General features: G+C 57.4%; 5 protein-coding genes across 7 annotated transcripts; 3 read left to right on the top strand and 2 right to left on the bottom strand.

Annotated features, from left to right (window-relative positions):
• The first annotated feature begins 158 nt into the window (after positions 1–158).
• On the top strand, positions 159–7,267 carry SYVN1 (synoviolin 1). Of its 2 annotated transcripts, none has more exons than XM_029208193.1 (16): positions 159–234; positions 1,079–1,227; positions 1,453–1,545; positions 1,635–1,787; positions 1,910–1,958; positions 2,374–2,477; positions 3,126–3,252; positions 3,350–3,449; positions 3,527–3,592; positions 3,689–3,805; positions 3,899–4,062; positions 4,350–4,478; positions 4,576–4,728; positions 4,818–5,004; positions 5,835–5,986; positions 6,063–7,267. In XM_029208193.1, the coding sequence occupies exons 2-16, from the start codon at positions 1,096–1,098 to the stop codon at positions 6,167–6,169; spliced, it is 1,833 nt and encodes a 610-aa protein (XP_029064026.1). In that variant the 5' UTR covers positions 159–234; positions 1,079–1,095; the 3' UTR covers positions 6,170–7,267. The 2 variants fall into 2 exon arrangements, with proteins under 2 accessions (XP_029064026.1, XP_029064027.1); XM_029208194.1 differs by lacking the exon at positions 159–234 and adding an exon at positions 314–439 and having other exon boundaries at positions 6,063–6,175.
• Positions 6,991–10,896, bottom strand: MRPL49 (mitochondrial ribosomal protein L49). The gene is made up of 4 exons (XM_029208195.1): positions 10,813–10,896; positions 9,662–9,812; positions 8,713–8,837; positions 6,991–8,603 (listed from the first exon to the last, which is right to left on the bottom strand). Exons 1-4 carry the CDS (start codon positions 10,888–10,890, stop codon positions 8,457–8,459), a joined length of 501 nt encoding a protein of 166 aa, XP_029064028.1. The 5' UTR covers positions 10,891–10,896; the 3' UTR covers positions 6,991–8,456.
• Positions 10,897–11,087: 191 nt separating this feature from the next.
• Positions 11,088–12,631, top strand: FAU (FAU ubiquitin like and ribosomal protein S30 fusion). Its single transcript, XM_029208346.1, has 5 exons — positions 11,088–11,212; positions 11,478–11,560; positions 11,647–11,791; positions 12,237–12,292; positions 12,458–12,631. Exons 2-5 carry the CDS (start codon positions 11,486–11,488, stop codon positions 12,581–12,583), a joined length of 402 nt encoding a protein of 133 aa, XP_029064179.1. The 5' UTR covers positions 11,088–11,212; positions 11,478–11,485; the 3' UTR covers positions 12,584–12,631.
• A 2,252-nt stretch (positions 12,632–14,883) lies between these two features.
• ZNHIT2 (zinc finger HIT-type containing 2) lies at positions 14,884–16,243 on the top strand. Its single transcript, XM_029207273.1, has one exon. The coding sequence runs from the start codon at positions 14,996–14,998 to the stop codon at positions 16,193–16,195; it is 1,200 nt and encodes a 399-aa protein (XP_029063106.1). The 5' UTR covers positions 14,884–14,995; the 3' UTR covers positions 16,196–16,243.
• A 120-nt stretch (positions 16,244–16,363) lies between these two features.
• TM7SF2 (transmembrane 7 superfamily member 2) lies at positions 16,364–21,036 on the bottom strand. 2 transcript variants are annotated; one of them, XM_029207270.1, is made up of 10 exons: positions 20,731–21,036; positions 20,116–20,312; positions 19,698–20,013; positions 19,376–19,570; positions 19,194–19,297; positions 17,870–17,989; positions 17,608–17,776; positions 17,321–17,401; positions 17,112–17,234; positions 16,364–16,780 (listed from the first exon to the last, which is right to left on the bottom strand). In XM_029207270.1, the coding sequence occupies exons 1-10, from the start codon at positions 20,777–20,779 to the stop codon at positions 16,620–16,622; spliced, it is 1,515 nt and encodes a 504-aa protein (XP_029063103.1). In that variant the 5' UTR covers positions 20,780–21,036; the 3' UTR covers positions 16,364–16,619. The 2 variants fall into 2 exon arrangements, with proteins under 2 accessions (XP_029063103.1, XP_029063105.1); XM_029207272.1 differs by having other exon boundaries at positions 16,395–16,780; positions 19,959–20,013.
• Positions 21,037–21,086: the final 50 nt, after the last annotated feature.

Genomic DNA, 21,086 nt, shown 5'->3' with positions numbered 1-21,086 from the left:
CCGTGAGCACGAACCCCAGTTGGGTGGTGGGACTACTGTTTCCGGCACCGCGCGGAGCGCGCTGCGCGGGCAAGGGAAAGCGGCACTTGGTACGATCCATTCCCCGCCCCGCCCCGCCGGAAGTGAGGTGTCTCACTCCCGAAGTTCCGGCTCGCAGTGGGTGGGGGAGTGTTGTTAATCGGAGTCGCCTCCGCAGTCGCGGGGTTTGAGCGGGCCCGCGGCGCTGGGCACCTGGTGAGTGGGCTGGGGCCGGGGTCGGGCCCGGGTTGGGGTTGGAGTCGGGACCTGGATCTTTCCACTTCAGGTCTCCGGGGTCGGCGCGCCCCCTCAGCCCCGTCGCCCGCTTTCGGCCTGTCATCTGGCCGTAGACAGGCTCCCGCGCGGCCGCTCTCAGAGTCTCGGCCCCGTCTGCGACGCTCGCAGCTCCTGGCGTTTACAGGTGCGCGACCGTGGAGGCGACCCGGGTCCCTCTCCGTCCCGCCCCTGCATCCTGACGGTCGGCCGTTTCTCCGGTGCCCCGAGTTGACACTGCCCTGGGGGTTGGGGAGCGCCAGGGTTCCAACCTGACGTACCCCGCCCGCTCCCGCGGGGCGCGCGTCGGAGCTGCCCACCCTGGCGGAGCTGTCACCGGCGCTGTCGCCTGCCCGGCTGCGCCCCCCAGCGCCTTGGCTTCTCCCGGTCCAGGCTGCACGTTCCCGCTGCGGGAGATTTCTGCTTTTGCATCCCACCCCATCACCGTCACTTTAGGGACACTGGGAGCAGTTCCCTCCTCCTCCGACTTTGCTGCCTTTCCTCATTCTTCCCTGGAGGCGGCGGTCTGGCAGGCGGCGTGGAAAGAGCCCTAGATCTGAAACAAGACTAACCCAGGCTGCTGGCCTTGCGTCAGTGTGATCACTTAACCCCTTTGAGTCTCAGTCTTCTAATTTGTAAAATGGGGGAGTATATGCTGTTCTTGATGCGATGATGGTGAGGACGAAGTGAGGTTTCCTTTTCTTCCTCCTGTTTGTTAGCACTGCGTCTCAGGCACTGTGCTACGTGTGCCCAGTATTGGGCGTCACACAGTCCTTTCCCCCTGCAGGTCCCTAGGCCAGGGCAATGTTCCGCACCGCCGTGATGATGGCGGCCAGCCTGGCGCTGACCGGGGCCGTGGTGGCTCACGCCTACTACCTCAAGCACCAGTTCTACCCCACCGTGGTGTACTTGACCAAGTCTAGCCCCAGCATGGCAGTGAGTTCAGGGCTCAGGGAGGGAGGAACTCCCTGGGAGGGAAGGAGAAGTCTGTTTGAGACAGGGGTGGGGCTAAAGGTCAGGTAAGTGGGAGACAAGTGAAGTAGCTGCCAGGCCTAACTTTGAACAGATTGTGATGGGGATGTGGAGAGGCTCCTGAGTGATGAGCCCCGGACAGAGCAAAGCAGAAAGTGACCTCAAACCATAGCCTCTCCTCACTCCTAGGTCCTGTACATCCAGGCCTTCGTCCTTGTCTTCCTCTTGGGCAAGGTGATGGGCAAGGTGTTCTTCGGACAGCTGAGGGCAGCAGAGATGGAGGTGAGATGTTCATGGCTCCAAAGGTGAGGGGCAGGGAGCTGGGCAAGCAGAATGTCTGAGTTCCACATCATTCCTTGCCCAACCTGCAGCATCTTCTGGAACGTTCCTGGTATGCTGTCACTGAGACTTGTCTGGCCTTCACTGTTTTTCGGGATGACTTTAGCCCCCGCTTCGTGGCACTCTTCACTCTCCTTCTCTTCCTCAAGTGTTTTCACTGGCTGGCTGAGGACCGTGTGGACTTTGTGAGTTGGGTCGGGGGGTTCTCTGGAGCAGACAGAGGGCTGGCTTGTGGAGTGATGGCTGGGTTGGGGACATGGGGTGAACCCCAGCCTTCCTGACGGGCCCCCTCTCTCCTCTGCCTCAGATGGAACGCAGCCCCAATATCTCCTGGCTCTTTCACTGCCGCATTGTCTGTGAGTGAGACCCATGGGAGCGGAGAGGAGGGAGCTGGAGGGAGAAGAGGCACCATGAAGGACTGGAACATGAAAAGTCACTAACCATGGACCTGTACCGTAGAGCACAGGCTGCCCTCGGCCCTCAGCTGTACAGGAAAGATAATTTAGGAAGTTAATTTGCATCATCTCTGCCTGTTCCACTCCAGGGCTTCTCAACTGCCTAGCCCCTTAGCTCTTTGCCTCCTCACCTGGAGCTTGGGCCACCCCTAGGCAGAACTGGAGTTCCCAGGGGGCCGGGTTCAGTGGAGTGTACCCACCTGACTAGATGGCTAGGGCCGTGGTGGGCTTGAGGGTGGGAGCTGTCTTAGAGCAGGAAGTGGCTGTCAGGCCCTGGGCTGACCCCACCAACCTCCCATTTGGGGGGTCCCCACAGCCCTTATGTTCCTCCTTGGTATCCTGGACTTCCTCTTCGTCAGCCATGCCTATCACAGCATCCTGACCCGTGGGGCCTCTGTGCAGCTGGTGTTTGGCTTTGAGGTAAAACTGGCTTGGGAGGTTGGGAGGACAAGCCCAAGGTGGCACTGTTGTGCCCTGACAAACCTTTATCGAGCACCTGCTCTGTGGCCAGCCCGTGTGGGCCACCAAGGAGCAGCCATCAGTCAGTCCCAGCCCCTGCCCTCTACGCACTCCTAGGAGAGCGGGGACGGCGCAGAAAGGCGCGTGTGGAGGAGGAGCCCTGACCTGGCGCTCAGGGAAGGCTTCCTGGAAGTTGATGCCAGAGGAGCTGGCTGTCGATGGACAGAAGGAATTAGCTTGATGGACAGCTGGGGAGGTGTGTCCCCAGCAGAGGAAGAACGTGTGCAGTGACAGCAGTTCACGTCTGTTGAGTGTTTACTGTAGGCCGGGCCCTGTGCTGAGCACTTGACCTGCATCTCTTTTAATCAGCAAAACAACGTTGTTATAAAGGAACAGTTAATTCTGTCATTTACAGACAAGCAAACTGAGGTTCAGAGAGGTCTATGAGTTGCTGAAAGACACACTAGCTAGTGAGTGGAGAAGCTAGGAGGACCCCGGCTGTGTCCAAGCCTGTGCTTGTACCGTGGCCCTCCGCTGTGCACGGGCCTGGGGACAGCGGTTTGGCTGGAGCCCGGGGCCTGTGTTCATATGTCCACCCCCCACCCCCAGTATGCCATCCTGATGACTATGGTGCTCACCATCTTCATCAAGTACGTGCTGCACTCTGTGGACCTCCAGAGCGAGAATCCCTGGGACAATAAGGCCGTGTACATGCTCTACACGGAGCTGTTTACAGGTGAGACGGGCCTGGACCTCCCCTGACCTGCACCAGTGCCCCCAGCCCTGCCTACCAGGCCCTGTGACCTGCCGCTCTCTGCACCCCTTGCCCCCAGGCTTTATCAAGGTTCTGCTGTACATGGCTTTCATGACCATCATGATCAAGGTGCACACTTTCCCTCTCTTTGCCATCCGGCCTATGTACCTGGCCATGAGGTGAGCCTAGCCCTGCCCTGCCACAGCTCTGACCCCTCCCCTCCGTCTCCCTCCTTCTACTGAAACTGTCTTTTCAGGCAGTTCAAGAAAGCTGTGACAGATGCCATCATGTCTCGCCGAGCTATCCGCAACATGAACACACTGTAAGTGGGCGTGTCCTAGCTGCTCGCCCAGGCTGTGCCCCAGGTGCCCCTGCCTCCAGCTGTGGTCTTGACGTGTCCTTGGTCTGTCCTAACCAGGTATCCAGACGCCACCCCAGAGGAACTCCAGGCGATGGACAACGTCTGCATCATCTGCCGAGAAGAGATGGTGACCGGTGCCAAGAGACTGCCCTGCAACCACATTTTCCACACCAGGTGGACATGCCTGAGCAGCCCGCACATGAGGGAGCGGCTCTGGAAGGCAGACCCCGAGGCACCTGCTAACTGCTGCCTGGTCTTGACCCCCAGCTGCCTGCGCTCCTGGTTCCAGCGGCAGCAGACCTGCCCCACCTGCCGTATGGATGTCCTTCGGGCGTCGCTGCCGACCCAGTCACCACCGCCCCCTGAGCCTGCGGACCAGGGGCCACCACCTGCCCCCCACCCCCCGCCACTCCTGCCCCAGCCCCCCAACTGTGAGTGGCACTCATCTGGCCATGCAGCACACTGCTGGGTTCTCGCCCCACACTGGGAGTGGGAAATGCGGAGGTGAATCAAGAGTCGCTGCCCTCGAAGCTCAGTCTGGGGCCGGGGGGCTGGTCACGGGAAGAGACGCAGACGATTGCGGTCATGTCTGATCCGTGCTGGGCTCAGAGAGGGCCTGTGGGAGCAGAGGACAGAGCCCCAACACCCGGTCCCTTGCCTGTGATTTGGCTCTATCTCAGTTTGGACCTTTTCTCACCACCCCGTCCTCTCTCTGCAGTCGCCCAGGGCCTCCTGCCTCCCTTCCCTCCAGGCATGTTCCCGCTGTGGCCCCCCATGGGCCCCTTTCCTCCTGTCCCACCTCCCCCCAGCTCTGGAGACGCTGTGGCCCCTCCGTCCACCAGTGCAGGTGAGTCTTTTGGGTAGCACGCCAGCCAGGGCGGTGGAAGGAAGGGAAGCAGAGGCCCCTCAGCACGGACTAACTTCCTATTCTTGCTCTTTCGCAGCCCTTTCTCGGCCCAGTGGAGCAGCCACAACCACAGCTGGTTCTGCTGCCTCTGCCCCAGCACCTGGCTCGGCCTCCACCCCTGACGCTGGCCCTGCCCCAGGCTTCCCCTTCCCTCCCCCGTGGATGGGCATGCCACTGCCTCCACCCTTTGGTAAGCTGGGCCGCTCTTGGGGTTGTTTTGGGAGGTGGGGGGGTGTCAGGCCCAGGCAGCCCAGGCTGAGCCTCTCTCTCTCTCTCCAGCCTTCCCCCCGATGCCTGTGCCTCCTGCCGGCTTTGCTGGGCTGACCCCAGAGGAGCTGCGGGCTCTGGAAGGCCACGAGCGGCAGCACCTGGAGGCCCGGCTACAGAGCCTGCGCAACATCCACACGCTGCTGGATGCCGCCATGCTGCAGATCAACCAGTACCTCACCGTGCTCGCCTCCCTCGGGTACGCCTACACGGGGGCCAGGGTGGGCAGCAGGGGTGTGGGGCTGCCGAGAGAAGGCCCCCAGCAGTGGTTCTGGGCCTTTTTCTCCCCTGCCACCCTGTGATATGTATCGATTCAGGCATTCTATCTATAGGCACACCCAAGGTGTCGGGGTTCTTGGTGCCTTTTTATCTTCCCACTGCAGAAGGCCTGTCTGGATCTAAGGAGGAGTGGTGTTTATTAGAGAGCTATCCTTGAATCTTGTCCTTGTATATAATTCCCAGTACTTTAATCACGTGTACTCTCTTGACACAGGGTGACACTTTGACTGGGAATCACTGCCCCTGATCTGAGACAGCAAATACAAAGTCACTTGGAGCCAGCTTGGCCCGAATTCAAGTCCTGATCTTATTACTCACTTGCTCTGTGACCTTCATTACCTTATTTGAATAGAGTTCTAATTCCTATTCGCAGGGGACATAGACGAAGTGCTGGCACCCAGCAACGTCGGTACAGACTTGGAGGGGAGCTTGAGTCTGAGACTTGCGTGCTTTGTGTTATTCAGTGCACTGTCTTAGTTGGTACTCTAGAAGGTGCCTGGCATCTCAGAGTGGCAACTCCGCAGTGTAACAGTGAACAAGGCCAACGGTCCCTGCCTGCAACAAGTGGTTTACAATCAATCTGTGGTATAGAATTCCAAGTATCATTCAACATGTGTTCAGTCGTGTCTGCGTCACTGGGGCTGCGAGGCACATCGGCGCTGGAGTGCACCCCGCAAGGCTCACGGAGGGCAGAATCTCTCGAGTCATGCCAGGATGCCAAGGCCCTCCTCTTGTCCCTTCTCTTCCTAGGCCCCCCCGGCCTGCCACCTCAGCCAACCCCACTGAGGAGACTGCCCATACAGCTGTCGCTGCTGCCTTCTCCACCAGCACCCCCAGCTCTGAGGCCACCACCCCATCCCTGGGAGCCTCCCCACCAGCCCCTGAACCTGAAAAGCCTTCAGGTAGTTGCGGTCAGCCTACAGTGGGGTGGGGCAGGGGACTTCTCTGGGTTCCGCTTCTGGACCTCTCTGTCCCCAGCTCCTGAGTCAGCGGGCACCGAGGAGCTGCCTGAGGATGGGGAGCCTGATGCAGCAGAGCTCCGCCGCCGTCGCCTGCAGAAGTTGGAGTCCCCTGTTGCCCACTGACACTGCCCCAGTCCTGGCCCCTGCCCCCACTCTTGAGCAGTTCGCGCTGGAACACGTCCTGCCACCAAGTGGCAGCTCCCTCTCTATCTGCACCAGGGAGTAGTAACCCCCAGCTCTGAGACAGAGGAGGTGGCATCTGACCAAGTGGAAAGAGGCCTGAGGCCCCAGCTGACTCCAGCCCTTACAGTCCCGGGCAGCCATGGGGATCTTGGGTCAGTTCCAGCCTTCCTCTCCAACCCTGCAGCCCTGTGTTCTGCTGGGGCCACGAAGACAGAAAGGTGCAGTGTCTGAGAAGCCCTCTGACCCACCCAGTCCCTTTCTGGGAGAAGGGGAGACCCTCCGAGCCCCCCTTGTGTGTGGAGTCATGCTGCAGTGCCGAACAGTATTAGCTCCCGTTCCCAAGTGTGGACTCAAGGGGCTGGAGGTAGGCCAGGAACTTGCTCCCGGGCCCACCCACGAAGACTGGTACTGATGTCCTCTTCTTACCCGAACTCCCCAGGAGCCCTTTGTGGTGGTGGCTGTGCCCCTTGTGCCCTGTGGCATTTCCATGTCTTACTGGCAACCACACAGCTCAGGGAAAGGAGTGTCTGGGGTGGAGAAGCAGGCCAGCAGCACTGAAGGGCCCTGCTCTGCCCCTCCCCTCCAGGCCCTTTTCTCCCTGCAGTTTGTCTGAGGTGAGACTGTCTCTGGTCTCACCCAGCAGCCACTGTGCAACCTCACTCTAGGCTGAGGGCTCTTGTGTCTGCTTCTGAACCACTGCAAGCCCCAGAACCTACAGAAGGCAACTTGAGTTTAGAAGAATTGGAATTACTTCCTTGCTATTGTCTTTTGGCTTAAATTTTGTCTTTGAATTTGAATGCTTGACCCCAGGAAAGGGGAGCAGGAGTGCCAAGCTCCCTGTCTTTCCAGTTTAGAAAAGGCTCTGGGCCAGGTGGGGACGACAGGAGCCAAGGCGTTGCCTGCCCCTGTCTTTTGCCCCTCGGTGTTGTGTTACAGGAGTTGCTGGAGACAGTTTCAGGTGATTATTTAATTTGTAAATATTGTACAAATTTTAATAGCTTAAATTGTATATACAGCCAAATAAAAACTTGCATTAATGACTGGTGGAACTGGTGTGATAGGATCAGTGTGCCATGCTCCTTTTTCTTAACTCAGGCCGTAGACTCGAGAGTGGCCTGGAATCTCCAGGAGTGAGGGTTTACTTACACAAGCCAACACTGTTCTTGGGCACAGTGTTGAATATTAAGGTATTAGAAAGATATACCCATTTTACATATGAAGAAACTGAACCCCAGAAAGGTTAAGTACCCTGCCTTAGGTCAGAGCAAGTAGGGGAGCCAGGCTCTGAACCCTGTCTTAAGCCAGCTTGCTGCTGAGATGGGGTGGGAACTCTGGCTTTTGGCCCTTGTGACTCCCAAGGATGGGGCAGGTGTGAAGGTTCCTTGGCTGGGGTGGGATGGGATGGCAGGGACAAAAGGTCAGCATCTTCCTGCCTGCAAACCCCCTGTCCAGCCTTGATACTAGGTCAGCAACCTGGGAAGGATGGCCCTGTGCTGGGCTGCTAGGAGCTCTCAAGGAGCCCCTTCCTTGTGGGCAGACCAGCTAAAGCTAATCACTTAATTTGCTGGAGCTGGAAACCCAGTCAGACCCAGTTCTTAATATGGAATGGAACAGAGGTAACTGGCCTTTTTGCCCCTCCATGGGTAAAAGGAATGAGCCGAGGGGCTGACGTGCACTACACTTGCAACTGAAGACCTCCAGGACCCACGTCTGAGCCGTGTTGTGTTCTCTGTAGCCTCTACCAAGTCGGGTCTGACCTAGAGCAAGGGCTCAGGGATTTTTCTGCCGCAGTGAGGGTCTGCGGGCCAAGGAAGGAATGTGCCCAATGGGTCTGCCCTGTGCTACCCTCCTGTAAACTGGGCTGGGCTACTGCTTCCAACAGAGGGGCAGTCAACCACCTCTACAGCTTGAATAGCTGAGTCCAAGGAGCTCCAATGAAGGGAAAGCAGGAACACGCCAAAGTGGGGGGGGGCGGAGGAATTAATGCTCCCCCCCTAGCTTGGCTGTTCCTGGTGGGTCTCCAATATTAGACAGCCCTCCCCCCGTGCTGGCACCTATACAGAGTCCCATTTCCTCCTTTATGCAAACAAGGCCTGCTCCAAGGCCCTCAGCCCTGGTCTCTGTGCCCCTTTCCTCCAGCTGCCTCAACAGCCTCTCCCCTCCTCCTGAGATCCCCAGCACTCCAGTCGCAGGGGGACGCTGGTCGTGCAGGCTGCTCAGCTGGGCTTCAGAAGCCCTTCTCCAGAAGCCAGGCTTTGAGCTGCTGATCAAAGTAGCCCTTGACCCGAAGGGTACCTGTCACCTCATTGACCTGGGTGATAGGTGTCTTCCCCAGCAGCGGGCTCAGAAAATCTTCCACGTCCTTCTGCAGGGCCTGGGGGAAGATGCTGAATCAGGCCTGGTAAGACCTTTCCCTCTAGAGGGTTCCCATCCCTTCAGCCCTGAAAGGTCAGAATCGGACCCTGACCCACCCACCCACTTACCCAAATGTCCCCCTCCACCTTCCGGATCACAGTCATCTGACGGTTTCCATGCGTGATGTCCTTGTAGACTGGGATGTTGTGCATACGAGAGCGTCGCACAAAGTAGGGCAGGTTGGGTGGGGGGTCTATGACAGAGAGGGACAGTGATAAGTCAAATGTTCCCAGACTTCATCTCACCTCAACCAAGGCCTTTCTCCTCAGAGTGTGCAGGGGGTCAGTGAACCTAACGGCAAAGCCACCTCCAGACTTCAGATCAGGAGACCTGCTCTTTCCCTAAGTTTAGAGCCAGGACCAGCTTGTTCACCCTGGTACCTCAAGGCCCAGCACAGACCTGGCACCAGAAGGTGCTCAAGAGGAAACGAGGTCAGGGCTATGCCTCCCGGGATCTTTGAGCCCCCTCTGGAGCCAATCCTTGCCCTTCTCCACTGGGTAGGGGAGGCTAAAGTCAATCTCTGGCACAAAGGGATGGGGGTTTATAAGAACTGAACACCTACCGCAGGCTGGGCTCTGCATGACACGCGTTATGTGCTGAGCAGATGATCTCTACTTTGCTGCAGCTGAGGCTGGGAGAAGCTAAGTGGCTAACTCAACCATACTGGCAATAGACAGCAAAGCCAAATTTGGACCCAGAACTGCCCACCTCCCAAGCTGTGTTCTCAATTATGGCCGGGGGTGGAGGTGGAGGTCCAAATTCTTGGGTCTTCTCTCTATGCTTCACTTTCCCCACATGGGAAGCCCTCACCCCAGTACTGTGGATGGATGGGTACTAGCCAAACAGGTCTCCGATCCTGGGCCCTTTGTTGAACGTAAGACAGATGCTAGCTCTGAGAGATCTCAACACAAGTCCTGAACCCTCTGGGGAGTACAGAGCCTCAGCCAGGGCAGATAGATCTCTAGGGAGGGGGATGTTTCCCTGCAGCCTTCAAGCCATCCCCATCACCCAGCTCACCTCTGGGGGGCTGCCAGCCACTAGAAGTGGGATAATGTTCATGCTTTGGGGGCTTTGGGATGCTGGTGGGGGGTAACAGGTGCTCCACAAAACGGTATTCATCCACAGACTCCACGAAGCTGGGGTAATCAGGAGGCCCCTGGGTCTGGCTCTGAGGGGGGGAAAAAAAAAATCTCTCCATCAGCCTACCCATCCCCCACGCCCCACCCACCACCCCAGAATAGGGAGAACTTCAGTTAAGTAGAAAAAGGAAACATGACAAGCAGAGAGAATAGCATAAATATAAAAGGCTGGAGGTAGGAAATCACCAGACTTCAGTTTGCTAGAGTGCAGGGTACAAGTGGGTCTGAAAAAGAAGTTCAGGAACTCAGAAGGGCCTGCCTCTCTCAGGATTTTTGTGGGACTCAAATGAGAAGTGTGTGTATACATCTGAAAAGCTGGGTAACCGTAAGTGTGACCTATATGGCATTTTTCAGTATTTTAAAGTTTCCTGTGAAGATTCTACTGAAATATTCTAGTTCTGGGTTAGGCTCTTTCAGCAATCGTGAAAATTTCCCACTCACACTCATCCGATGTGACCCTCCCTCACCTGGAATATTTCAGCCTCATATGGACACCACCAGGCACTAAGTGCTTACAACTTAATTCGACAAGTCAGGTATTTTATTACCCCCCGGTGTACATCCAAGAAAGATTAAGACATTAGCAAACAATCTACCTAAGGTCACATTCCGGAGTCTGTCCTCCTATACTTCTCCCAACAGATACCCTGGACTCCTGATAGGCCCCAGGGTTACAATGAGAATGAGAAGATGAAGTGGCCTATATGTCGTGAGTCCTAGGTTCTCAGAAGTGTCGCCAACGATCTGGGGCCAATTCCCACACTCTGGTACGGTTTCCCCTGCAAAAAACTAGGCAGCGGGAGTCTATGTGCAGCACCTCCCAGTTCCAACTAACTCAAGTTGTCCTCCAATCATATTTCAAGCCCCACACTCCGAAACGCGCTCCAAGCCCTGCCACCTTCCCTGTCAATCTTTTATCTGAGCTCCAGAAAAGTGCCCCCTAGGTAGGGACGCCGTTTTTAGACTACAAGAAATACGGTGAGCCTCCACCCAGCCCTCTGCCCCCAGCTTCAGGGTCAGCGCTCTCACCAGTCGCCGCAGCCCACAGCCCGGCGGGACACCGGTCCTCCAGCCTCGCTGCACAGTCCGAAACATGGTGGCTGCCATCTTGAACTCCCCCATACACTCGCTTTCTGCGCGCGCAACCAACCTGGTCCCGCCCCTTCCGGCTCGCCCGGCCCCACCCCCACCACACCCCACCCCCACCACACCCCACCCCCACCCACCCCGGGACCGAGATAACGCCTGCGCAAAGCACAAAGAGGCGGAGCCAGGCGGCCTAGGGCGGTACAAAAGTCAGAGGCCTTGGCGGTCGCTCAGCAGTGACGTGACACGCAGCAGGCGACGAGTCCGTACTTGCCCTAGCTTCTTCCTCTTTCTCGACTCCATCTTCGCGGTAGCGGTAGCGGTAGCGGTATCCGCGGTTCAGGTAAGGTTTGTGCCACGGATGGATCCGAAGGGCTCGCAGGTTGGCCGCGAGGTTAGAGGACGCGGGAAAAACGGGGGAAGAAGGGCCTCTGGGGGCCGGGCCAGTCCCCGTCCGACCTCTCTGGCAGGCCCGGCCTTACCCACGTGAGACCCCGAGACCACCTACTTTTCGGCGCCGTCGTCCCCGGCCTGCCACCCATTTTCTGACCCTCCTCTCGCCCAGAGTATTTCTTCTCTTAAAAGCACCCCCCCTTTTTTTTTTTCAGTCGCCAACATGCAACTCTTTGTCCGCGCCCAGGAGCTACACACTCTCGAGGTGACCGTCCAGGAGACGGTCGCCCAGATCAAGGTAGGGCTCCGTGGTGCTCCCTGGGGTCTTTTGTGTTTTTCATCCTCGCCCGCCGCGGGAACGCTGAGTCTCGTTTTTCCCTGTAGGCTCATGTAGCCTCCTTGGAGGGCATCGCTCCAGAAGATCAAGTCCTGCTCATGGCAGGCACGCCCCTAGAGGATGAGGCTACCCTGGGCCAGTGTGGGGTGGAGGCTCTGAGCACTCTGGAAGTAGCCGGCCGCATGCTTGGAGGTGAGTTGGGGAGGTCTGTGTTTTGAACTGCTTTGTAAGCTCATGGGTGTAGGGTGTGTGCTCAGTCCAGGGTGGTTCTTCCTGTTTACATCTCTCAGAACGAACTTTTTGAGAGGTCCATGGGAGACTGAGCCAGAGTGTCATTCTATTTCAGTCACTTACTAGATAAGACCCTTGTCTGTGTCCTAATTTACTCACTAAAATCAGGAGGTCAGACCAGATCTCCAAAGTGCTCTTGAGGCCTTAAGGTCAGTAGTTGGAAAATTCTGAAGTGACACCCCAGAATGTACCAGACTAGACATTCTTAGATTTCAAGTCTTTGTGACTTTGTTTTCATTCCCTGTTTGGGCCCATCTTGCCTTTAAACTTGAGTTGAGGGAGAAAGGGTTCTGCTGGGTGGGGCCTTCTTGTTATAACTGCTTGCTGTCCTCCTTTCCTATCACAGGTAAAGTCCATGGTTCCCTGGCCCGAGCCGGGAAAGTAAGAGGTCAGACACCGAAGGTAAGTGAGAGTATTAGTGGTGTTGTTTGGACTTTGTTTTCTTGTGGCACAGCTAAGCCAAAACCCTTGGCCCTTGCCCTGTTTGCTTTCTCCCTTCCTGGCGATGAACCTGAGGGAAGGCATGGAAGAGGCAACCCAGGTTTGATCATCCCTCCCTTTTCCCAGGTGGCCAAACAAGAGAAAAAGAAGAAGAAGACGGGCCGGGCCAAGAGGCGTATGCAGTACAACCGGCGCTTTGTCAATGTTGTGCCTACCTTTGGCAAGAAGAAGGGCCCCAATGCCAACTCTTAAGTCTGTTGTCATCTTGGCTTTCTCTAATAAAGTCACTTAGCCCAGTCATCTCATTGTTTCATCTTCATGTGCAGAGCCTCAGGGAGAGATGTGGCTTCTCAGGCTGGTGGTATGAAGAACAGTGAGGCCTCATTTTGGTTTTCTTGGCGGTGTCAAGAGTCAGCAGCTTGGCAGGGATGTGTGGGTGGAGGTGGTTAAGTGGTAAACTACAAAAAAAAAAAAAGCTTCCTGTGAAAATTGGTAACCATAAATGCCAGCCTTTCAGATGGAGAGTTGAGGAAAATTCCAATCCCAATGCTAAATAACTTGATAATTAACTTCCAAATATTTTCTTTTTTTGGTCTTTTTCTTTTAAACAGAAGATAGCAGGAACCATCATTGTGGGAGAGATTTTATAGGGGCAGCAATGGAGAGGAGATTGATCGAGTAGAAGATGTATCAGGGAACACCAGTCTGGCATTTCCCTGCACTTGGAACCAGCTGTGGCTTTAGTAGAATCCAGACCAGGAATCTGGTCTGCCCCAGCTTCCAAAAGTATTGCCTGATTACATTAGCACTGCAGTGATCTTATTTGTTCTGATTACCTGATGGGCCTTGCTAACCTAATCACAGGTGAGGTGGCTCAGTTGATTGTTTCAGTGTTCCCAGAATTGGAGTTCTCTGGAGCTGATTCAAGTTTCCTCCTAGCAACACATGCATACCCATTCATTTATTCTGCTAAGCTTTTTGAACCTGCTGGTTCTTGGAATACAGCATACTACGGGGTAAAGATCTTGGGCTCTAGACTTGGACTGCCTTAAGTTTGGATCCTTGTTCCATTTATTCACTGGCTGGCTGACTTTTTTTGGGCTGTGCCATACAGCATGTGAAATCTTAGTTCCCCCACTAGGGATCGACCCGGGGCCCCAGCAGTGAAAGCGCCGAGGCCTAACCACTGGACCACCAGGGAAGTCCATTGCCATCATCTCTTGAGAGTTGCTTTGAGGATTTTATGGGAAGTGCTTAGATCAGCACCTGCCCTCTAGAAAGTGCGCAAATATATTGGCTATTTTTGAGTTCTACAGTGAGCTTCCTAGAAAGACATTGGCCCCCATCCCTTTTAGGAGTTTAGATTCTTGTGCGGAAAGCAAGGAAACTAGTTACAAGTGTTAATGACCTCAGAAAGTAAGCAGGGTGCTGTAATAAAAGGGAGTGTGACAGGTAGATAACTATCCTAGGGGAGGTCTCTGACGATGGGATGTGTGTGAGACCTGAAACAGGAGCTGATCAAGTGGTGAGATGGTGAGAGTTGCAGCCAAGAGACCTGTGTGCAAAGGTGAGTGGCAGATCCTGCAGGGTCTTGTCAGATGTGGAGAGGAGTTTGGTTTGAGTCCAAGTGCAGGTCAGGGTTTTAAGCAAGGGCCTGATGTGATCTGACTGGTGATCTAGTATTTTCTCTGGCTGACTTTTCTGGAGGGCTGGCAAGAGAAAAGGAAACCAGTTAAGCTGGTGTCACATCTAGTTGAGCAAGTAGCTTAGACCACCGGCGGTGAAGGGGATGCAAAACTGAGCAGACTCTTCAAATCCATCCAGGTCGTGGTAGGGAAACAGATGACCCAAACTGAGACAGAGACAAGGTATTTCGAAGGCAGAGCTGACTAGAGGTGGGGCTGGGTATGAGTGAGGTGAGGGACCAAAGAACCAGAGCTTACTTTTAGGGGTGCCATGGATCAAGTCTTCACAGCGCTTGGCACAGTTTGTGAGTCGTCACCTGCACTCTACCACAAACTGTAAGGTCCATTAGGGCAGGAACCTCATGTCATTTTGCTCTTCAGTGTGTTTTCGCTGCCTAGTGTGAAGTTTGCGCTTTAAAGTTGGATGAGGAAGTCGAGCAAGAGCTCAAATATTTGTTAATGCTTCTTTCTTAAGAGGGGAAATGCCCCCAACACACCCAGTCTAGGCACCCCGCCTTGGCCTTCTTCCACTCTCCCCTTTGTGTCCCCTAGTAGAATGGCTGCCCCTTCAGCGCAGGGACGCCTCATCTCCCATGGGTTTAGCACAATTAGTGGCCCAGAGTAGATTAAAGTTAGCAAAGATTGGGTTTTGCCGCAGCGCTTTATAGTGCCAAAAAGGCAACCACTAGGGGGCGAGCTGGTACCGGCGAAGCGTCCGCCGGACGCACTTTCCCTACGCTCCCACCGCGCAGGGCCGAGCCCCGCCGTCCCCACCGGTTCCGGCGCATAGCCCAAGCGCGGCTCAAGAGAGGGGTGGGGCCTGGCTTCCGAGTGTGGGCGGAAACTGACGAGAATCCTCGAAGAGCTTTGACTAAGCACTCCGTCGGCCCCGCAAAGAGGCGGAAGTAACCGAGAAGCGCCGGAAGATTGTGATCCGCTGCCCTTGTGCGTTCCCGTTTGGTGTGCGGCGCCAGGTGACATGGAGCCGGCTGGGCCTTGTGGTTTCTGCCCCACCGGGGAGGCCCAGCCAGCGCGCTACACCTGCCCTCGCTGTAACGTGCCCTACTGCTCGCTGCGCTGCTACCGGGCGCATGGCACCTGCGCCGAAGACTTCTACCGTGACCAGGTGCTGGGAGAGCTGCGCGGTCGCAGCGCCTCTCCCAGCCGCCTGGCCAGCGCCCTACTGCGGCTGCGTCAGCAACGTGAGACCGAGGACGAGCCCGAGGACGCAGGCCTCAGGCCTGGTCCGGCGCCCGGCGGCCTCTCAGGACTCTGGGAGCGGCTGGCACCGGCCGAGAAGGCGGCCTTCGAGCGGCTGCTGAGCCGAGGCGAGGCCGGGCGGCTGCTGCCCCCGTGGCGGCCATGGTGGTGGGTTCGCGGCGCCGGGCCGCGGCTTCTGGAGGAGCTGGGTGATGCCCCGGGCTGTGACGCCGAGGAGCTGGAGCCCTCCCCTGCGAGGACGCCACCGGAACCCGAGAAGGATGAGCCTGCGGCTGCCGAGCCAATTCTCGGAGACGTCCCCGGGGCCTGCCCTCCCGCCGTGCCCACCCTCATCCCCACGCTGGCCAGCCTGAGCAGGGGCCGGACGTCGCCGCTCGTGCGCTTCCAGCTGCCCAACGTGCTGTTCGCCTACGCACACACTCTTGCCCTGTATCACGGCGGCGACGAGGCTCTGCTCTCTGAGTTCTGTGCCACGCTGCTCAGCGTTTCTGGAGTCCTGGGCGCCCAGCAAGTCTTCGCCTCTACCGAGGAGGCCCTGCAGGCCGCAGCCCACGTGCTGGAAGCAGGCGAGCATCCCCCCGGACCCCTGGGCACACGGGGTGCCATGCGCGAGGCCGCCCTCATCCTGCTGGGTGAGGGCCCGGCCAACCAGAAAGGCTACACGTTGGCAGCACTGGGGGACCTGACACAGACCCTGGGCCGAGCCCGGAAACAAGCTGTGGCCCCTGAGGAACGAGATTGCCTCTACCGGGCCCGAAAGAAGTGCCAGTTCCTGCTGTCTTGGACCAACGAAAATGAGGAGGCCCTCACACCCCTGGCTCTAGACTGCGCCAGGGCCCACCGAGCCCACACTGTGGCAGCCGTGGAGGTGGCAGCCCTCACTGGGGAGCTGGAGCAGCTTTGGGGAGGCCCCCTGCCACCTGCCCGGAGGACTCTCATTGAGGAGCTCCTTGGCTGAACTGGACACTCTTTGTCATTAATAAAGCCGTGACTGGTCTGCCCTGTCGCCAGTGCCCATTTCTGAGGGACAGCTGTTGTGCCACCCACCCCCAGACGCTTGTGGCCACAGACCACCTGTCAGCTTCTCCCTGATCGGGGCTGACCCAGCCAGTTTTTAAGCAACCTGGCCCCAGAAAGGGAGAGAAGCAGCACCAGGCATTCCAGATGTTTATCCAAGGAGGAAGAGCAGCCCCTCCACTCCATTTTGTCTTCGTTTTCCCCTTTTGCCCCAACCACCTATCAGGCTGTTCACCCCTGCCTGTCGGAGCTCAGAGCAGGGTAGGGTGCAGGCCCTTGAGTGCCAGGTGAGTCCAGGCTCCTGGTGCTGGGTGTGCTGGCAGCTGGGTGGGCACGTGGCCCGACCTGGGACACGTGGAGCTGCTTCAGTAGATGTAGGGCACGATTCGGTAGGGCACACGCCGGCAGTATGCGTGCCAGGCCAGGCCATACTTCCGCAGACACTGCTGCTCATCCCGGGCCTCACGGTGTACCAACAGCGCAGTGAAGTAAAGGAGGTAGAAGTAGGGCAACAGGTGGGACACCCCTGTGGGGAAAGGGGTCTCTGTGACCACTCAGCCAGCCCCCCCCCCCCCCCCCCGGTTCACAAAGGTTTCCACAGCTGATGGCTCACGGGGCCCTCAGGGCTCCATGGTGAAAGGTCCAAGGTCTGCAGGGAGTGCTGGCGTGCTAGGCTGTCACAGAGGTCTGGCCCAGCCACACCCTGAGTCCATCCCCAGCTCCCTGACTACTCCCTCCACTGGGGTGCAGCCCTGTTCTCCATTCCACACCCAGACTGGGCATCCTGTGCTCACCACTCCACCTCTGCCCCTCACACACTTAACGGCCCCTGCCGTGCGCCAACCCAAACCACTCACCGCAGGGCAAGGACCAGGCCAGAGCCATGATGAGGTCTCCAAGGTAGTTGGGATGGCGGACCATACCCCACCACCCAGACACCAGCAGCCGTCGCCCTGTGGCTGTAGAGATGGTCTCAAGGTCTGGGGAAAGACGTAGTAGGATGGGGGACCCCCTGGAAGTCCAGCTGCCCAACCTCACTTCATGGCACCCCAGAAACCCAGCTCACCAGCCACTCTGGGATCAGAAGGATTCTTCCGGAAGGCGTTTTTCTGAGAATTGGCTCCACGGAAGATGTAGTAACCAACAGCTGGGAGAAAGTGTGAGCAGGCAGTCAGGGGCCTTCTCTCTGACCCTGCCCAACTACCCACAGCCTGGACTCAGTCTGCCCGGAGAGCCAGGACCCAGCCCTTGGCTTTAAAGAAGGGTGTGAGGCTTAGCACCTACCCAGTGGGTGCTGAATAAATAGTGAACGAATGAAAGGGGGAGGGAGAGCGCTGCCCCTTCCTGACTGACCATTGATGAGGCAGATGACCGAGGCCAGGGGCAACCCCAGGGGCTCTGGGTGGTACAGCAGGAACTGGGCCTGCAGGCTGTAGGTGAAGGGTACCCAGGCGAGGTCCCCAAAGGCCAGCATGAAGCCAAACCCGTCATGTATGATGTCCATGGTGGTGAGGACCGCCTCCTGCAGGGACAGGACCCAGACACACTGGCTCAGTCCCCACGAGGTCCTCTCGTGGGAGGCACCCTCTCCCTCCCTAGCCTAGTCCTGCCTCACCTCGTGCCAAAGGGCATCACCCACATACAGTAGCTGGAAGCCATTGACCAGCCACATGGCCAGTGAGGGACTCCCCCGAAGTTCTGCTTCCTGCATCAGCAAGGCCAGGTTGATGAGGACCTGGGGTTACACAGGGGGTGAGACAGGGCAGTCTGTTCTCAGTCCGTCTCCACAGAGGTGGCAGCGCCTGGAAAGACAGTGGCCAGCCTGTCCCCTTCTCTCAGCTGTCCGTCACTAACTCTCCAGGCCTTTGTTGAGTGGCTCCGGCCCCTGTACCCAGGGGCAGAGAGACGGCACTGGACCACCTCCTGACCTGTTTTCTCTTGCCGTGTCCTGCAGTGTTCCCTTTGGGAGAGCGCTGTAGGGAGCGACTGCATACTTCAGGCTTGAGAGTTAAAACAGACCTGGTTTTGAATCTCAAGCTTTGCCACCTGTGCAAGCTGCTTACCCTCTCTAAAGCGTATTTTCCCCACCTCCATGTAGAAAAGGGAGATAATCATGGACCATAATGTGTGTGAAGCACTAAGCACCTAGTAAGTGCTCGATAATGATTAGCTGGCAGCCAGCCTGTACTGAGCACCCCCATTCTGGTAGCACTGGGCTTGAGGCTGCCAATCAGGTTACCACCTCTAATCCTCACAGTAATCTTGGGAGGAAGCTCTTACTTTATCCCATTTCACACATGAGGAAACAGCCTTGAAGACCAGATCTGTGACGGGCGCCCAGCACTCCTCCCGTCTCTGGATGAGGTAGTTTCCAAGGTGACAGGGACCTTGCCCAAGAAACCCTTCAGGAAGTCTTGACCAGTCCAGTATGGGTGATTATAACCAAAAAAACACGGTTGGCCTGTTTTCAAGGCTACCAGTGACAGGTTGCTAAACCCAGTGACCAGTTTGAAGTTCTGCACCGCTTTGGCCAGCAAGCAGCTCAGGATCACTCTCTTCTCGAAACAGATTTTGCGCTTGACCGCTTTAGTTAAAATTGCACCTGCTCCCCCAACTCCCTCGCTGCTCTTTCCCCGTAGCACTTAGCATCCCCTGACATGCGATACGTATTTTACTTATTTTTTGTCTGTCTTTCCCCACTAGAATGCAGGCTTCATGAAGACAGAGATTTTTTTTCTTTCTTTCCTGTAACTTTTCTTTCTTTTGTCTCCCAGTACCTAGAGCAGTGCTTGGGCACATGATGGACTCAACAAATTATTTGTGGAATGAATGATTAATGATTTATGTCAGCACAATATTGGCCCTGCCCTGCCCAGGCACTGCTCACCCATCCCACCCCTCCTCCTGGCTGGAAGCCCACTTAGCCATGCCCAGCATACCCAGCCGATGAGGCCAGGCCGCAGTTCGCAGAAATATTTGAAGTCAAAGGAACAGATGCGCGGGTTGAGCTCCCGTCCCAGGAAAAAGTCGTAAATGGGATTGCCTGGAGAATAATGGAGGGTGAGGTGCAAGCAAGCACCCCCATCTGCCTCCATCTACACCCTACTGGGACTCCTCTCACCTGAGTTTCCCCCGGGTGCCAGGGCAGAGGCAGGGGCTACCAGAGCCTTCAAATAGAGAAGGAGGCTGAAGATGAAGGCGATGAGGGTGGCCGCAAAGGCCAAGGGCAGGAGCATTTCCGGGAGCGCGCTCAGGGGCAGCCCGGCTAACACTCCCAGGCCCACCAACAGGGCTGTCAGCACCAGGGCCTGGAAGCCTGAACCACAGCACACAGTGAGACCTGGGGATTGCGCCCCTCCTCCTCCACCCCACCCCCAAATACACACACACACACACACACACACACACACACACACAGCCTAAAGCCCAGGGAGGTCGCAGACCTTGTCCCGAGCCATTAGTCAGACACTTTAGCTTTCGGAGGGTCACCCCAGCCACTTCTCTGGTGCATAGAGTGGCAGCAATGCTGGGAGTGGAGGGAGGAGGGGTGTGGAGGGAGCCAGTGGAACCCCCTACGTCCTGGGCGTAAAAGAGGCACAAAATAGAAATTGGGGTCGCGGGCTCATCTCCACAGACCTCCCCACCGGGCCTGGGGCTCCAACCCCATCCCCACAACTCCGCGCAAGGACCCAGCCCCCAAGCACCGTTAATGGGGTAGCTCAGTCGACTCTTGTCCTTCAGTTCCTGCCCCTCGGCCACCTGTGGGCACAAAAGGGCGCTAAGGGTTAAGGCTGTCTTTCTTCTCGCCGAGCCCCCTCTCTCCGCCCGCCTCCCCCGCGCGTCCGCGAGCCGAGTCCGCACCTTGCGCGCCGGCAAGAGGTAGAGCGCCGCCTGCAGGCCGAGCCAGGTGAGACACAGCAACAGCGCCCAAGGGCTCCACAGCTCCTCGAGTTCCGGCAGGTAAGGGGGTGGGCCCAGGAGGCGCGCCGGGCCCGAGCGGGCTACCAGTAGCAGGTGGAACATGGTGGCGGGGAGCAGCAGCAGCAGTGCCGCAGCGCCTGCGGAAGGGGGCAGCCGCGTCGGGGGTCCACTCTCCAACTCTCCCGGACCCCCACAGGCGCCCTGTCATAGCCAGGGCCCCGTCAGCATTCCCATCGCCGCCTTCCACACCCCATTCTCAGCGCTCGGCCCCCTTCTCTGACTGCTGTCTTGGTCCCCTCGAGGGTCCTGCTCGCGTTTCCCCTAGTCCGCCCGGTCCTCCATGCCACAAATCCCCTGCTCTGCAGCCGCCAGAACTGGCTCCTCCTCAGCCCCCTCTCCAGACGCTTCCCCGCACACTCCTAGATCCTCTGACTCCCGATACCCCTCAAAGCCTTTCATCCTCAGACCCTGCCCCCATCCCCGCTCATAGCTCAACCCTCCAGTTCTCCCTCGCATAGCTCTGGCCCCAAATACCCCCTCTCTCTGCCCCATTACCCAGGGGTCCTCCGAATTCCAGCTCAGCCCGGGAGCCCTGAGGGGCCATGGTATCCTCCGCTCCGCCGGGGGTTGGGGGCTCTCAAAAATCCGTCAAGAAAACACAGCCCACCCCATCCCCCAGGAGATGGGCTCGGTGACACGGAGGACCCAGCCCAGCTGGGCTTGCACCTGTCTCTGCACGGAGCACAGACAGCGACCGCTTTTGTCCCGAGGTCTTTAAATGGACCCGCCCCCGGCCCATCCTGGGCCCAGCAGGTCAGCCAATCGTCTCTCAGGGGCGAGACCAACAGGACCGCCTCCAAAGCCGCCTCGGTAGTCTCAGGCTCACAGCTCCACCTCCCTCCCCCCACAAG

This window comes from Monodon monoceros, unplaced genomic scaffold (assembly GCF_005190385.1).
Source record: "Monodon monoceros isolate NGI ecotype Baffin Bay Population unplaced genomic scaffold, NGI_Narwhal_1 Super_Scaffold_7, whole genome shotgun sequence".
In the NCBI taxonomy this organism is placed as follows: domain Eukaryota; kingdom Metazoa; phylum Chordata; class Mammalia; order Artiodactyla; family Monodontidae; genus Monodon; species Monodon monoceros.
This window is presented reverse-complemented; position numbering and strand designations above follow the sequence as displayed.

Excerpts from the sequence above, each read along its gene's own strand:
- SYVN1 (XM_029208193.1), top strand. The coding sequence starts at position 1,096 with ATGTTCCGCACCGCCGTGATGATGGCGGCCAGCCTGGCGCTGACCGGG. Across the intron at positions 1,959-2,373 it reads CTTTCACTGCCGCATTGTCT|CCCTTATGTTCCTCCTTGGT; the intron begins GTGAGTGAGACC and ends GGGTCCCCACAG. Across the intron at positions 4,729-4,817 it reads GCCACTGCCTCCACCCTTTG|CCTTCCCCCCGATGCCTGTG; the intron begins GTAAGCTGGGCC and ends CTCTCTCTCCAG.
- ZNHIT2 (XM_029207273.1), top strand. The coding sequence starts at position 14,996 with ATGGAGCCGGCTGGGCCTTGTGGTTTCTGCCCCACCGGGGAGGCCCAG.
- TM7SF2 (XM_029207270.1), bottom strand. The coding sequence starts at position 20,779 with ATGGCCCCTCAGGGCTCCCGGGCTGAGCTGGAATTCGGAGGACCCCTG. Across the intron at positions 20,313-20,730 it reads GGAATTCGGAGGACCCCTGG|GCGCTGCGGCACTGCTGCTG; the intron begins GTAATGGGGCAG and ends CCCCTTCCGCAG. Across the intron at positions 17,990-19,193 it reads GGCCTGGCCTCATCGGCTGG|GTCCTCATCAACCTGGCCTT; the intron begins GTATGCTGGGCA and ends GTGTAACCCCAG.
- MRPL49 (XM_029208195.1), bottom strand. The coding sequence starts at position 10,890 with ATGGCAGCCACCATGTTTCGGACTGTGCAGCGAGGCTGGAGGACCGGT. Across the intron at positions 9,813-10,812 it reads GCTGTGGGCTGCGGCGACTG|AGCCAGACCCAGGGGCCTCC; the intron begins GTGAGAGCGCTG and ends TCCCCCCCTCAG. Across the intron at positions 8,604-8,712 it reads AGGTGGAGGGGGACATTTGG|GCCCTGCAGAAGGACGTGGA; the intron begins GTAAGTGGGTGG and ends ATCTTCCCCCAG.
- FAU (XM_029208346.1), top strand. The coding sequence starts at position 11,486 with ATGCAACTCTTTGTCCGCGCCCAGGAGCTACACACTCTCGAGGTGACC. Across the intron at positions 11,792-12,236 it reads AGCCGGCCGCATGCTTGGAG|GTAAAGTCCATGGTTCCCTG; the intron begins GTGAGTTGGGGA and ends TTCCTATCACAG. Across the intron at positions 12,293-12,457 it reads TAAGAGGTCAGACACCGAAG|GTGGCCAAACAAGAGAAAAA; the intron begins GTAAGTGAGAGT and ends CCCTTTTCCCAG.